At 48.8% G+C, this 16,058-nt stretch overlaps 1 protein-coding gene across 2 annotated transcripts in view; it reads right to left on the reverse strand.

Moving 5' to 3' along the window:
• SPAG1 (sperm associated antigen 1) overlaps positions 1-12,276 on the reverse strand; it is a 70,357-nt gene extending 58,081 nt beyond the window's left edge. Inside the window, exons 1-5 of one of the 2 annotated variants that reach the window (XM_083186974.1) lie at positions 12,127-12,276; positions 7,244-7,373; positions 6,141-6,300; positions 4,711-4,821; positions 4,302-4,366 (exon numbers count right to left, since the gene is read on the reverse strand). In XM_083186974.1, the coding sequence (XP_083043100.1) occupies positions 4,302-4,366; positions 4,711-4,821; positions 6,141-6,300; positions 7,244-7,371 (464 nt within the window). In that variant the 5' untranslated portion in view covers positions 7,372-7,373; positions 12,127-12,276. The remainder of the gene's footprint in view (positions 1-4,301; positions 4,367-4,710; positions 4,822-6,140; positions 6,301-7,243; positions 7,374-12,126) is intronic. The other variant, XM_083186975.1, reaches the window with a different exon arrangement.
• Positions 12,277-16,058: the final 3,782 nt, after the last annotated feature.

Consider the following 16,058-nt stretch of genomic DNA (forward strand, 5'->3'; position numbering starts at 1 on the left):
CAACTTTTTTAAAATGTTTGGGGCGCTCAGCAGTGGCGGATCAAGAGGGGAGGGTCCACCTGCAGCCTCAGTGGCGGATCAAGAGGGGAGGGTCCACCTGCAGCCTCGGTGGCGGATAAAGAGGGGATGGTTCACCTACAGCCTCAGTGGCGGATAAAGAGGGGAGGGCTCACCTACAGCCTCAGTGGTGGATCAAGAGGGGAGGGTCCACCTGCAGCCTCAGTGGCGGATCAAGAGGGGAGGGTCCACCTGCAGCCCCAGTGGTGGATCAAGAGGGGAGGGTTCACCTGCAGCCTCAGTGTTGGATCAAGAGGGGAGGGTTCACCTGCAGCTTCAGTGGTGGATCAAGAGAGGAGGGTCCACCTGCAGCCCCAGTGGTGGATCGAGAGGGGAGGGTCCACCTGCAGCCCCAGTGGTGGATCAAGAGGGGAGGGTTCACCTGCAGCCTCAGTGGTGGATCAAGAGGGGATGGTCCACCTGCAGCCCCAGTGGTGGATCGAGAGGGGAGGGTTCACCTGCAGCCTCCGTGGCGGATCAAGAGGGGAGGGTCCACCTGCAGCCCCAGTGGTGGATCAAGAGGGGAGGGTTCACCTGCAGCCCCAGTGGTGGATCAAGAGGGGAGGGTTCACCTGCAGCCCCAGTGGTGGATCAAGAGAGGAGGGTCCACCTGCAGCCTCAGTGGTGGATCAAGAAAGGAGGGTCCACCTGCAGCCTCGGTGTCGGATCAAGAGAGGAGGGTCCACCTGCAGCCTCGGTGACGGATCAAGAGGGGAGGGTCCACCTGCAGCCTCGGTGACGGATCAAAAGGGGAAGGTCCATCTGGCTTGCCCAACTCCCTTCACTAGCTTTTTCCACTGTAGACTCTGGCACTTGTAATATCTATTGTGCCTGCGTCGATTGGTGGGAAACTGCCAGCGAATTACAGGTCACTCAGGGACACTCTCCTTAGGAACGAACTCGGGAGTTCACACACTTCCACCAATCACAGCAGTCCCATTCATTACTAAGGAAAGTGTCCTAGAATGTTCTCACGGCGGTGCTAGATGAGGAGTACTCACTTGGTTTTTGATGTATTAAGCCGGAGGAAGACATCGAGTGAGGAAATACCTACTCTAATGGTCATCTAATTCATCTTCCTGCACTACCAGATTTAACCTGCAGATGTCACACTCTGCACTGACTAATATGTGCTCTACAGCGATCAGAAACACACCTTTATAACCACGACCTACCTGAATGTTGGAAATAAGTTAGGGTTACTATACTATCCTTTAAACAGGGACACCTTTTAATTACACAAGTTCTCAGTTTGGTGTCCCTGATTATAGCAACCCTGTAATGATCCACAGTTAGACATCCCCCCCCCCGCACCGCTCACTTTAATGTTATTTGCCCAGTACAGTGTGTACTGCTCCAGGACAATTACATACCTCCAAACATTTCAGAGCTCAGATACGGGTCAGGGGGTACAATTGCTGCGCTACTATTGATGTAGGCATGCCTGTGAAAAGACAGATTATGGAGGGAATCCTCCCGAACCGCCCCACCCTGAATTTGGGAAATATGTCCTGATTGTGGGACAGCAGGTCAGTCCCCTCAAATAGGGACTGTACTTCTAAAATCAGTTGGGAGCTATTTCCTGGAAAAAATAAAGTCAAGGGAACACTGGAGCTGTGTTCTGTGTCTGTACTAGGTATGAGCAAGACTACCATCAGAAATTGTGGGGCCCGGGACTGACAAAACAGGCAGGGCCCCGTTCTAGAACTCCAGGTGTGTCCACTGAGATCTCCGGTGTCCGCTGAGCCTACTGCACTACTCCACCTCTACATTGCTTCAAGGGAAATGTGAACTTAGACTCCAGATCTGGGTGCACTCTCTGTCTGGGCGCTGCACTGGATTCCCGGCAGTCCCCCCTCTGATGGCGGCCCTGAGTATGAGTAATATACCAGTAATACCACAGATCTTCATGAAGGCTAAAGCCCTAACCCGACAATGTGTCCTCACCACCTGATCACTATCTGATCGTACATGTGTATCACCCAATCTGATACAGTCTATGGGGCCCTATTCCCAGTCAGATGATGAGCACATATATAGATAGGTGTGGATTACAGCGCACGCCTGTACACAGGGGAAAGCCTAGAATTGCATCTTATCGCTTTCATGAATCAGGTGCTATACACAAGAGCAGGTGCAGCTGCTGAGTCAGATGCAAATCTTGCTTTATGGAAATACTGGATGGATGTTTCTGGGCAGGAACTGGGCGGCAACCATGTGATCGCGCGGAACTGTCTCATGCTAGTGTTGAGGTCAACGTGTATTAGGTTGACAGGTATAAAAGGTTGAAAGGTCAACAAGTACAAAAGTTTAAAAAAAAACGGTGACCATTTGCATGTGGTCTTTATGGTGTTGACCTAATGATTGGCTACCTATACATTGTCAATCTATCACTCGGATACTTTGTAAGATGACTTTTGCCATTGATCACTGCATGCGGTTGGAATAGGGACTCCTGGTCCCGTTGGTTCTTTTGCACCAGAATACTAATGGTGACCGCTGTAGTTGCGGGCATAAGAACAGGGGATGGGATCGGCGGACACATGCAGGTGCGGGCATAAGAACAGAGGATGGGATCGGAAGACACATGCAGGTGCGGGCATAAGAACAGGGGATGGGATCGGAAGACACATGCAGGTGCGGGCATAAGAACAGGGGATGGGATCAGCGGACACATGCAGGTGCTGGCATAAGAACAGGAGATGGGATCGGAAGACACATGCAGGTGCGGGCATAAGAACAGGGGATGGGATCGGAAGACACATGCAGGTGCGGGCATAAGAACAGGGGATGGGATCAGCGGACACATGCAGGTGCGGGCATAAGAACAGGAGATGGGATCGGAGACAGGTGCGGGCATAAGAACAGGGGATGGGATCAGCGGACACATGCAGGTGCGGGCATAAGAACAGGAGATGGGATCGGCGGACACATGCAGGTGCGGGCATAAGAACAGGAGATGGGATCGGCGGACACGTGCAGGTGCGGGCATAAGAACAGGAGATGGGATCGGCGGACACATGCAGGTGCGGCATAAGAACAGGAGATGGGATCGGCGGACACATGCAGGTGGAGGCATAAGAACAGGAGATGGGATCGGCGGACATATGCAGGTGCGGGCATAAGAACAGGAGATGGGATCGGCGGACACGTGCAGGTGCGGGCATAAGAACAGGGGATGGGATCGGCGGACACATGCAGGTGCGGCATAAGAACAGGAGATGGGATCGGCGGACACATGCAGGTGGAGGCATAAGAACAGGAGATGGGATCGGCGGACATATGCAGGTGCGGGCATAAGAACAGGAGATGGGATCGGCGGACACGTGCAGGTGCGGGCATAAGAACAGGGGATGGGATCGGCGGACACATGCAGGTGCGGGCATAAGAACAGGGGATGGGATCGGCGGACACATGCAGGTGCGAGCATAAGAACAGGAGATGGGATCGGCGGACACATGCAGGTGCGGGCATAAGAACAGGAGATGGGATCGGAGACAGGTGCGGGCATAAGAACAGGGGATGGGATCAGCGGACACATGCAGGTGCGGGCATAAGAACAGGAGATGGGATCGGCGGACACATGCAGGTGTAGGCATAAGAACAGGGGATGGGATCGGCGGGCACGTGCAGGTGCGGGCATAAGAACAGGAGATGGGATCGACGGACACATGCAGGTGCGGGCATAAGAACAGGAGATGGGATCGGCGGACACGTGCAGGTGCGGGCATAAGAACAGGGGATGGGATCGGCGGACACGTGCAGGTGCGGGCATAAGAACAGGAGATGGGATCGGTGGACACATGCAGGTGTGGGCATAAGAACAGGGGATGGGATCGGCGGACACATCCAGGTGCGGGCATAAGAACTGGAGATGGGATCGGCGGACACGTGCAGGTGCGGGCATAAGAACAAGGGATGGGATCGGCGGACACATGCAGGTGCGGGCATAAGAACAGGAGATGGGATCGGCGGACACATGCAGGTGCGGGCATAAGAACAGGAGATGGGATCGGTGGACACATGCAGGTGCGGGCATAAGAACAGGGGATGGGATCGGCGGACACATACAGGTGCACAGCTATTCAGCATACACAGTGGTTTCTCGCATTAGCATAGTAAGCAGGCTGCTGCGGCTGTATAAGAGAGAAGCCGCATATGGGCCAGCATCAAAATCAAGCCGCATGCTGTATAATAGCCATGAAATACAGAAGTTATATAACACAGATTCCACAGCTCCTCACCTATCCCAGTCTCTGTAATCCCGCGGTACCTTAGAGTTTGCAGCCTGGTTTTCATTTCCTTCATGCTGAAAATAATTGACAAATAGAGAAAAGGTTATTTTATTAAATAAGAGGTTTATTAACAGAATGCGGGTACAAATAAACCTGATCTGCCTGTGGTTTAATAACATGTCAATTGTTTATAATTAATTTGCAAGTGTGTATGGGGGCAACACCGCCATGAAATCTGTTGCCTCCCCATTGGGCAAGTAGGCTGGCTCCCTAAATGACATTCTTTCTATTGATTTTATTGCTACCAGGGAAGATGGACAGTATTACGCTGCTCTATAGCAGCTGTTATCAGTGTTTATCTACAATAGCTCTGTGTTTCTGTTTCTCTATGGACAAAGATTTAATATCAGCAGAAAACCTTGTTCGTTGCTGGATCGCTGGAGGAACTGCGGACAGGAGGCAAATTGTCCGTGTTTTGCTGGAAGACGGATTCCTGTTGCTCCTTATGTTTTATGTCTGTTATGAAGCTCTGGAAAATAAATTAAAACAGTGACCTGCAATGGTTACAGGAGATAAGAGGGAGACTTAGGGGGATATTAAATCTTCCTGCAGCCATTCCCGACGGGGGAGGCGGCTGCGGGGCCCTATTCAATGCTGTCTTCCCATTGCATTGAACAGGGGATCTCGGCAGAAGGAGCCTGACGTCACAAGCTATCGGGTTCGTTCTGCCGAGAACGGCCGGGAATTGACGAGCTCCTGGCCGCAGCTCGGCAATTCCCAGCCGCAGCTAGCGGCCACACCCCCTTCTTGAACCGCGGCAGGCGGGACATTGAATCCCGGCTGCAAATTCTTGAATTTTGAACAAAATGTGACCTAGTACAAAAAAGTACTGCATGCACATATTTTTTGCCTTGCGTTATGCAATGCGCGGAGACAAAAGAAACACGGAGCGATGTGACCTACACGCAATGTGTTTTGTACTACAAAGTGTGCGGGCACCGTTACTCACAAGGGGAAGAAGTAAATGTATCTATAGAATCTCCATGTAAACGTCGCACAGCAGCCTGACAGGAATACACAGCGCTCACTGATGACCACACTACTGAAGTCTGGGCTTCCATGTAGCGTCTCATCTCAGCAGAAAACCAATGTTCATATTTGAGATGAATGAATGAGACGATGAGCTCCGTTCCCTGTGTGGATGTGATATTGGGCCAGGTGTATCACACTTCAAAAATTTATAAAATGGAGAGTGATAAACAGCCAGCCAATCAGATCTTAACTACCATCTTACAGGTTGGGTTTGAAAAATGTCAGGTAGGACCTGATTGGCTGGTAGTTTCTCACTCTCCACTTTACCACTTTTTGAAGCTTCATACATCTGGCCCATTGTGGTAAGGGATCACTTTCAACTATCTTTGAATGGACAATCAACAAGACTGCTGTAGTTTGCCTCAATGATTGCCTGAAGGTGCCCATACATGGTGCGAGGTATGGGTGTGTGAGATGCGCGCTCCGGTGCTTTAACCCATCGCATGCGGTTTGAGCTAGTTACGATGTAAACCAGTTCAAAACTCATGAAGCCATCACTTTGAAAGTGCCCAAATGGGCAAGTGGAGAAGTTGCCCATGACAGCCAATCCGCTTGTACCTATCATTTCACAGAATGAACTTGATAAATGCTACATCAAAGCTGATTGGTTGCTATGGACAACTTCCCCACTGTTTAGAAGGCTTAATACATCTCTCAAGCACTGAGCGAATATCCAGGATTAACATAGTAGCTGTGAGGGCCTGTGAGTGCCGTATGCCTCACAACTCTACGTAGCGATAACAAGACTCTCCCAACCTTCATATCACTATCAATCTGATGCCAGTCCTCCGGGGAGAAATCTGCAGCGGTCGCAGGCGGTTTATCCTTCCTCAGAGCGCGACTATGCGGAGACAGACTTTCAATCCGCTTTTCACAAAACGCTGTTAGATCCGGGTAGTGCCCTTCCTCCCCAGACCTATACAAAGACAGTGCAGTTATATTAGGTTTCCATGTGTTCCGTTTAGTTCCTACACATGAAATAGGACGGCATGCCGATTGGAAAGTTGATACAAGCATTAGGTCAACAGACAAAAGGTCGACATGGTTTTTTCACTTTTTCCCCCCCTGAATGTTGACATGGACACCGTATCGGCGTACCGCGTCCCCTCACATGGCTCGCTGCGCTAAACATCTGTCTATCATTTTCTAGGATGCAATTGAAAAATTATAGAATTTGATTGGGTGCTATGAGCAAAGTTATCTATGGGGTGTATTGTGGTGGAAGGAAAGACCTTGGGCGCACTTGGTGAACTAAGCAATACGTTTTATTCTTTAAAAACAATGATGATAAAAACAGCAGAAGAGTAGCAAGAATGAATAAGCGGACACCACATGAAAAAACTGGTCAAAAACTGGTATAAAAACCCACCTTACCCAGTGTAGAGCCTTGAAAAAGAGTCTATAGACTCGAAACGCAGGTTTGGTCATCCCTGCTCTAAGGGCCTTATTTTGGTTCATTCTTTCTGACAAAATCCTTCTTAGATGGACAAAACCATGTGCACTGCAGGGGGGGCAGATGTAAAATGTGCAGAGAGAATAAGATTTGGGTGAGTTATTTTGTTTCTGTGCAGGGTAAATACTGGCTGCTTTATTTTTACACTGCAATATAGATCTCACTTTGAAGTAAAACCCCACCCAAATCTAACTCTCTCTGCACAAGTTACATCTGCCCCACCTGCAGTGCACATGGTTTTGCCCATCTAAGAAGGATTTTGTCAGAAAGAATGAACCAAAATAAGGCCCTAAGTCGTATACTGTATATACTGTAAATATATACTGTATATACTGTATAACTGATTAGCCATGCTTTTTCATTTTGAAGTTCATCTCTCCATTTATACAGATAGTACTGTAATTACCTTAGAACTCTCAGAATCTTTCCAAGATGTTTGACATCTGTGCATTTCTCCATGAACGTGTAGTCAAGATGATCAATCGGTATTTCAAAACTTTTAGTTGTTCCTTGGAAGAACTCGGATGCACTCATTGCTATAAAAACCAAGTAGTTCCACAAAAAGTTAGGAATGAAAAAATCATGTCAGTTCATGTAAAGCAGGGGTGGGGAACCTCAGGCCCGGGGGCCAGATGCGGCCCCCATAGCCGGTCTGAGTGGCCCTCCCACCCGCTCAGCGGCTTTGCTGGGAGTCAAGTACAGGGGAATTTCTCTTACAAATTGTCCTGCTGCAGCCGTCCTACGCTCTGGTGGCTGCCGCTGAATAGGACTGACTGTTTCCGTCTGCTGTTGATTAAGAGGAATCTCATGAGAACTCCAATTTGTAAGAGAAATTTTAACATATGGCCCCCGAAGGCTTTTTTCCCCAAATAAATGGCCCTTGGCACAAAAGAGGTTCCCCACCCGTGATGTAAAGTATAGTCTATAGCAAGGGTAGGCAACTGGCAGACCGCGGTCCACCCCCGGACCGCAAAAGGGAAAAATGCGGACCAGCGAGATGTGGCCATTACCTCTCTCCTGGCCCCATTCGCCTCCTGAAGACTCTTCTGGCTTCAGCAGTCCCAGTGATGCATTGTGCGGATGAGCCGGTGATGTCACCGCGCACTCCCGCAATGCAAGACTGAGAAGAATCTCTGGCAGTCTGCCCGGGAACACAAACAACAGAGGCAGAAAATACAGCGGCGGAGTTAGCAGGCAGAACACAGTGGTGGCAGCAGTGGGCAGAATACTGCCGTGTAATAGTGTGTACTGACGGTTAGATTTGGCTTCCGATGTTCCTGATATAGGGAACATCGGAAGCCAAATCGCATGCAAATCGCATGCTTTTTTAGGGCTTCCGAGCCCGATGCGCTGCCGATGCGCGCTCCCGTGTGAGCGCATATCGGCAGCTAGATAGAGAGGGCAGGCAAGACTATATAGTGCAGATCTGTACTATATTGTGTAAATTGTGCTCCTCTGGCATGCCGTGAGATGCGAGTCCCGATGCGATCTGATCGCGTCGGGACTCGCATCTGACGGCAGCATCTGCCGTCTGTACACGCCTTAGGTTTAAAATGTTTGGCTTTTTTATTTTCCTTTTAATGTGGTTGCTGCTTGCTGTGGAGGGGGTGGAGAAGGGGGGTAATCTGTTCATCCCAGTTCAATGGGATGAAGCTTGGTGGCCCCCATGGAGAAAATATTAACTTTTTTTTTGTATGGGGGGGCGCAGTCCTGAGGGGCACAGGGAATGAGGTTTATATTTTTGTGGACCTCGATCAAAATAATGTGAACTATCCGGACTCCGTTAAAAATTACTTGCCTACCCCTGGTCTATAGGTTGCATTAAATAAGATGCAGTCTGTGCAACCAGCAACAAGTCATCCACGTGCGTACAGAGGACTTCCAGAATTCCGCCACAAAACATGCTGGATTCCTATATAGCTAATACAGTATGTACAAATGCAGAGAGTTGTCTAAATTCATATATGACCTAATACAGTGCATCCGGAAAGTATTCACAGCGCTTCACTTTTTCCACATTTTGTTAGGTTTACAGCCTTATTCAAAAATGGAATAAATTAATTTTTCCCTAAAATTTCTGCACACAATACCCCATAATGGCAACGTGAAACAATAAGATTGGGGGAGATTTTTGCAAATTTATTAAAAATAAATAAAATCTAAGAAATCAAATGTACATAAGTATTCACACCCTTTGCCATGAAGCTCAACATTGAGCTCAGGTGCATCCTGCTTCCACTGATCATCCTTGAGATGTTCCTACAGCTTAATTGGAGTCCACCTGTGGTAAATTCAGTTGATTGGACATGATTTGGAAAGGCGCACACCTGTCTATATAAGGTCCCACATCTGACAGTGCATGTCCGAGCACAAACCAAGCATGACGTCTAAGAAATTGTCTGTAGACCTACAAGACCGGATTGTCTTGGGGCACAAATCTGGGGAAGGGTACCGAAAAATAAATGAAGCATTGAAAGTCAATGACCTCCATCAGCCGTAAATGGAAGAAGTTCAGACCCACCAGGACTCCACCTAGAGCTGGCTGGCCGTCTAAACTGAGCATTCAGGCCAGCCTTAGTCAGGGAGGTGACCAAGAACCTGATGGCCATCCTGTCAGAGCTACAGCATTCATCTGTGGACAGAGAACTTTCCAGAAGGACAACCATCTCTGCAGCAATCCACTGATCAGGCCTGTATGGTACAGTGGTCAGACTGAAGCCACGCCGTAGTAAAAAGAACATGGCGGCCTGTATGGAGCTGAAGGACTCTCGGACCATGAGAAACAAAATGCTCTGGTCTGATGAGACAAAGGGCCTGATTGTGGTTCACATACAAAAGCAAATGCTCTCTCTCTAATGGACAAAACCATGTGCACTGCAGGTGGGGCAGATGTAAAGATGTAACATGTGCAGAGAGAGTTAGATTTGGGTGGGGTTTGTACTTGATATCTATATTGCAGTGTGCAAATAGTATTTACTCTGCACAGAAACAAAATAACACCCAACTCTAACTCTCTCTATACATGTTACATCTGCCCACCTGCAATGGTTTCGTCCATTAGAGAGAGAATTTGCTTTTGCAACTGAACCAGAATCAGGCCCAACTTGAGTCAACTCTTTGGCATGAATGCCAAGCATTATGTTTGGAGGAAACCAGGCACTGCCCATTACCAGGCCAATACCATCCCTACAGTGACGCATGGTGGAGGCAGCATCATGCTGTGGGCATGTTTTTCAGCGGCAGTATCTGGGAGACTAGTCAGGATAGCGGGAAAGATGAATGCCGCCATGTACAGAGACATCCTGGATGAAAACCTGCTCCAGAGCGCTCTTAACCTCAGACTGTGGCGAATTGTCATCTTTCAGCAGGACAATGGCCCTAAGCACAGAGTCACAATGTCAAAGGCGTGTAGGGTTACCACCTGGGACCTTTAATTCCGGACACATGTTAATTACACAGGTTCTGTGGCAGTTTAAAATCAGGTGAAGTGGAGTCTTGAAGTCAGCCAGCCACAGAACCTGTGTAATTAATATGTGTCCGGAATTAAAGGGACTAGGTGGTAACCCTAAAGGCGTGGCTTCAGGACAACTCTGTCCAACCCAACCAGAACCCAGACTTGCATTGAACGTCTCTAGAGAGATCTGAAAATGGCTGTGCACCAACACTTCCCATCCAACCTGATGGAGCTTAAGAGGTGCTGCAGTGGCATAACTATCAACATTGCACCCCCCCCCCCCCCGCCAAAAATTCAGTGGCGACCCCCCCAGTAAAGATAAAACCCCCCCTCCACCGCCCATGCCCCCGTGCCATACCCTCTGAGTCCGCTTTGCTTCAGTGCCAGGGACCCGCAGGTTTTGTCTGCGGTTCCGGCTCCCCTCCTGGCTTCTGCTGGTATGAAAACAGACCATCATAAAATGTACGCCCCCATACAGCAGACAGTTTCAGAGAACTGTCTGCTGTATGGGGGTGGAGATTTTATGATGGTCCATTTTCATTTCAGCAGAAGCCAGGAGGGGAGCCTGGACCGCTGCGCGGACAGGTAAATCTGCAGGTCCCAGCCGCAGCACAGCGGCATTACAATAGCCCCGCAGACCCCCGGCGTCCACACTTACACAGCGCCCCCCATGACGGTGGGGTCTACGGGGCTATTGTTACACCACTGACGTGCTGCAAAGAGGAATGGTTGGAACTGTAAACATGTAATTTCTTAGGTTGTTTTTTTTTTATACATTTTTTATAAATTTGCAAAAATCTCCCCAAAACTTTTTTCACATTGTCATTATGGGGTATTGTGTGTAGAATTTTGAGGGAAAAAAATACTTTATTCCATTTTGGAAAAAGGCTATACCTAACATAACAAAATGTGGAAAAATGTGCTGTGAATACTGTCCAGGTGCACTGTATTTGCCCTCATTCAGCATCAATTGTAATTTTGGGGGGTTTTGTTAAATTCTAACCGCCAGAATAGGGCAAGGCCACACCGCTCACCGGGTCTCTCCCAGTGATGCCAATGCAAAAGGTGGCTTTTGCATTGATAGTGTGCGAATGCTTTACTATACTGGGAAGCCAGTTGCGGGGCAGCTGTATGTATGTATGTATGTATGTAAGTATACAGCTGCCTCGCAACTGGCTTCCCAGTATAGTATATACTGTATGCTCATTATTTTTGGTGAATTGTCTGTTCATTGGGTGTTTTTTTGACCTGACGCGTTCAGTATGTCAGCATAGGACACCATTTACAGAAGAGTGCTGTTTTACAATATCATATGCATCTTACTTTAAATATCAAGTTACAAATGATTATATGTAGGGGTAGATTCAATGTCATGTGAGCTACTGTTGGCAGCTCATGTTGCACATTTTCCGGCCCATTGCGGTAGGCAGATGCTGCTCTCCCCTCCCTCCATAGGCTGCATGCAGCAACCGCATTCTTGCATCAGCGTTCCACTCCGCAGTGATATTTGCTTTACAGCGGGGGTCCAGAAGTTATCCCACCATTGGTGTGGGCCCCTCTTATATATACACAATGGTAGCATGATAATACACATTGCAGGTACACTCAGCACTTGGGCAGGAGAACAATCATAAATAAAGTGTGTGTGTGTGTGTGTGTGTGTGTGTGTGTGTGTGTGTGTGTGTGTGTGTGTGTAATATATATATTTTTTTTTTTTGCAAACAAGCCTGACAGGACCATAGCAATTACTGTGTATTATATGTCAACGTTTTTGCAACCATTACACAATTACTCATATACACACACTTTACACAATGTCAGCAGCATGTGCTTACCTGTAACTGCACGCACAGTAGGAGTAGGCAACGCTGCCGGCGGATGGGGTATGGACTATGGAGAACGCCGCTGACACTACACAACACTACAGAGAAAGCACACTGTTTACCGTGACCATGGAGACTACTCCAACCAATAGCGCAACGTTATTTACGTTCCTGTCGGGAGGAGAGTGAACACTACATGATTGGATGTCTGCAGCACGGTATAAAGTCCCACGGCCGCGGCCATTTTCTCGAAGACTAAAAACGACTGGGAGTTTACGCGGCCGGATAATGAAATCCCTGCGCCCCAGAATGTGTCTACAGTTTTACCTCTAAACTTTCCGTTATAACGGAAAACATTCTAGGTTGTATGTGTACTCCTATGTGATGGCAAATGTTAGCCACTTACATGATTACTCCATTGTATTATCATTATTACTCCTGAAGCCATTTAGATACCATATATCATTAGACTCCAGTATACATCCCAACATGACCCTCTCCAGGATCATGTATCATGGAGGAACTGCAGCAGGAATCACTGATACCTTCTGCAAACCTTCCTGCTCCGCTTGCATCTGTGTCCCCCATAGGTTTCTATTGGGGATGCGATGCTGTCCAATGTGCCAATATCGGACAGCATCGTATCGTATCATATGGGCCATACTTGCCTACCTGACCCTCTGCATGAGGGAGAAAATGCTCTGTTCCTGGACTTCCCTGGTCATGTATGATTGCCATCACCTGTGGTGAGCTAGTTAATTGATAAGAAAGGTGTTTCACCACAGGTGATGGTAATCATACATTACCAGGGAAGCCCAGGAACAGAGCATTTTCTCCCTCATGGAGAGGGTCAGATCGGCAAGTATGATATGGGCTACTCACTGCCGGTGGGGCAGTGTGGTAAGCTGGGGCTCAGGGCAGACCCCTGGAACCCGGTGAAGCAGATCGCAGGGACTGCAGAGACATACATTCGTCTGTTAGGATTGCATATTACAATACGATTCTGGGTGGTAAGCTCCCACCCAGATCATATTGCATATGAGATCCGTAATGGGCCGCTAAGCCCTGAGCAAGCCCCTAGGCAGTCAACATCTCAAGGCCCCCCTTGCAAATTATCTTCATCTTTACGTTTTAAAAGTTAACAACCAACAGTCTGCGATCTAGAAACTGCAGTGTGAATCTGAGGTCTATGGTTGTTAATGGATATATTACATTAATATAGAATTTTCTCTATACTGTAGTGCAGTCCCAAACATGATCTTCAAGGCACCCCAACAATCTAGGTTATATGGATATCCCTACTTCTACACAGCCACGTGTCTAAAGGTGCCCATATACATTGGCGATGCGCTCTCCCACGCACATCCCATCGCACAGATCAAAAAGTATGTGCTGCACATACTTTTTGACCTAGGTTCCGATTGCATCGCATTGCATGCGATTGGGACCAAAAGCATCTATGCGCACCTTTAGCATGGCTATCTATAAACCTGGACCTTTAGGGAGTCTTGGGGATGGCATTTGGAACCTCTGCTATAGAGTATTTATTTACTTTAAGTAAAGTTTTCGAGTCTTTGGGCGGTATTCAATGAGGCTGATTCGCCAGGTTTTTATGGCGATTTTGTGCTGTAAGGCGAATTTTTGACAAAAACGGTGAATCACCCTATTCAATGACCAGATGGCGAATACATTTCAAGGTTTTTTTCGCCATGATACACCGAGTAGCAATCGCTATCTTTTTATGGTGAAGTGGAATGTGAACTTTTAAAATAAAGTGTTTTGTTTTTTACATTTGGTGTAAAAAAATCAGGAATTTTATTATGAGGGGCATGCTATTTTTATTCATGTGCTGTAAGCACATGAATATATATTTAATTTAAAAAAATATATATATATCTTTTTTTTTTACACTGACCAGCCAGCAGGGGGCGTCGGAGCCGAGCCGCTCATTAGATATTCATATATTCACTGCACCCCATCGTTACATATGCATGATTGGGTGTAGTGAATATACGCGTCCCCTGCTGGCACCCTCGGGGGGTAGCCTGTGCTGCCTGGCACCCGGGGAGCCCACCTCCCCCCCACAAACGTTGTGGGGCAGGCAGGGAGACTTCCATCTCCCTGCCTGCCACCGTCCTCAGGCTCCCTGCGGCGTTCGCCGCAGGAGCTCAAATTCGCCAGTCAGGCGCAGCAAGCCCCTGACTCGTTGAATACCGGAGCCGGCGAGGCTCCGGAACGCAGCGAGCAGTGGCGAATGTGCAGCGAATCCTAAACAGGATTCGCTGCACGTCGCCGGTATTCACATTGAATACCGCCCTTTGAGTTGATTATATTTTTCTATCTTTTGGAAACAACTTACTATTTGAACAACTTTTATTGACATGAAATAATAGAACACGTTATATCATTATCTACATCGATGCCCATCTCTGGTTTCCCAGGTCTGCAGAGAAGATCTGCAGCAAGAGACAGCAGTCACTGCAGAGTAGGGTGGCCAATCCCTAATTACCGCCTATACCGATTCCGGGATTGTCCCTAAAACTGCTGGGGTTTTAACCCCTTGCGTGGTGGGTTTTGCTTGGGCAGGACAAACCTACCAGGGCAGGTTTGTCCTGCCCCAGCAAAACCCACCAAGCATGGAAAGAATATACAAACTCCACACAGATAGGGCCATGGTGGGAATTGAACCCATGACCTCAGTAATGCTTTTTCTATTTCCGGTGGAGGCCGGGGGGTGGTCGCATGCAAGTGGAGCTCCGTGCTCCCATTGGAGCTCCACCACCCCCCGCCTCCGGAGCATCGTGGCAGGCAGGGAAGGAAGGGAGAAGGTAGAGGAGGCTGGCGGAGGAAAGAGATGGGAACGAGGCAGGCGAAGTGAGCGCCGAAGCACTGAGCGGCAGGAGGAAGCTGAGAGGATGCAGCATCTCCCAGCCGGAGGCGGGCAGCGTTGCAGCCCCCGGCAGCAGATCGATCACCCAGCACCACTCAGCACCATCGACCACCTCCAGTGGAGGGCTCGACACATGTCGGGTCAGGACGCAGAGAGGTCAGGACCAGCTCATTCGGCGAACCCCTCCCCCTGGCCAGGACTGGAGGCATATTGGCCATGGAGCCCCCAGCATGACACCCGAGGCCAGCAGGATCACCCCAGCAGGCAGCACCAGCTCCGGGTGAACTCAGCAGCAGCATCCCCCCCCTGGCCCCTTTGACTCTCCCCCAGCCTCACTGACTCTCTCCCCCCCCCCCCATGCTAACCACGCTGGCCCTCCCTACAGGAAGATGGCGCCACAAATGGCTGCCTAGGAACTGTGCACTCAGCCATATGTAACCCAGTGTCTCCTGTGTGATAACTGTGCTGTCTTTGCTCATACTGTTACCTACCTGGCTGCTGCAACGACCAGTGGCGCCGCCGATGGCTGCCTAGGCGCTGTGCAGATTGGCGGGTATGTGCTCTCTATGGGCCTTATTTTGGTTCACTCTTTCTGACAAAATCCTTCTTAGATGGACAAAACCATGTGCACTGCAGGGGGGCAGATGTAAAATGTGCAGAGAATTAGATTTGGGTGAGTTATTTTGTTTCTGTGAAGGGAAAATACTGACTGCTTTATTTTTACACTGCAATATAGATCTCACTTTGAAGTAAGACCCCACCCAAATCTAATTATATCTGCACAAGTTACATCTGCCCCACCTGCAGTGCACATGGTTTTGCCCATCTAAGAAGGATTTTGTCAGAAAGAGTGAACTAAAATAAGGCCCCATGTGATAATTATACTGTTCCTGCTTATATTGTTACCTACCTGGCTGCTGCAATGACCAGTGGCGCCGATGTTGGCTGCCTAGGCGCTGTGCAGCTCGGCGGGTATGTGTTCCCTGTGTAATAAACTGTACGGTCCCTGCTTATAGTGTCACCTACCTGGCTGCTGAAACGACCAGTGGCGCCG

The sequence above is a fragment of the Crinia signifera genome, chromosome 5, assembly GCF_055691185.1.
Source record: "Crinia signifera chromosome 5, ASM5569118v1, whole genome shotgun sequence".
NCBI lineage: Eukaryota > Metazoa > Chordata > Amphibia > Anura > Myobatrachidae > Crinia > Crinia signifera.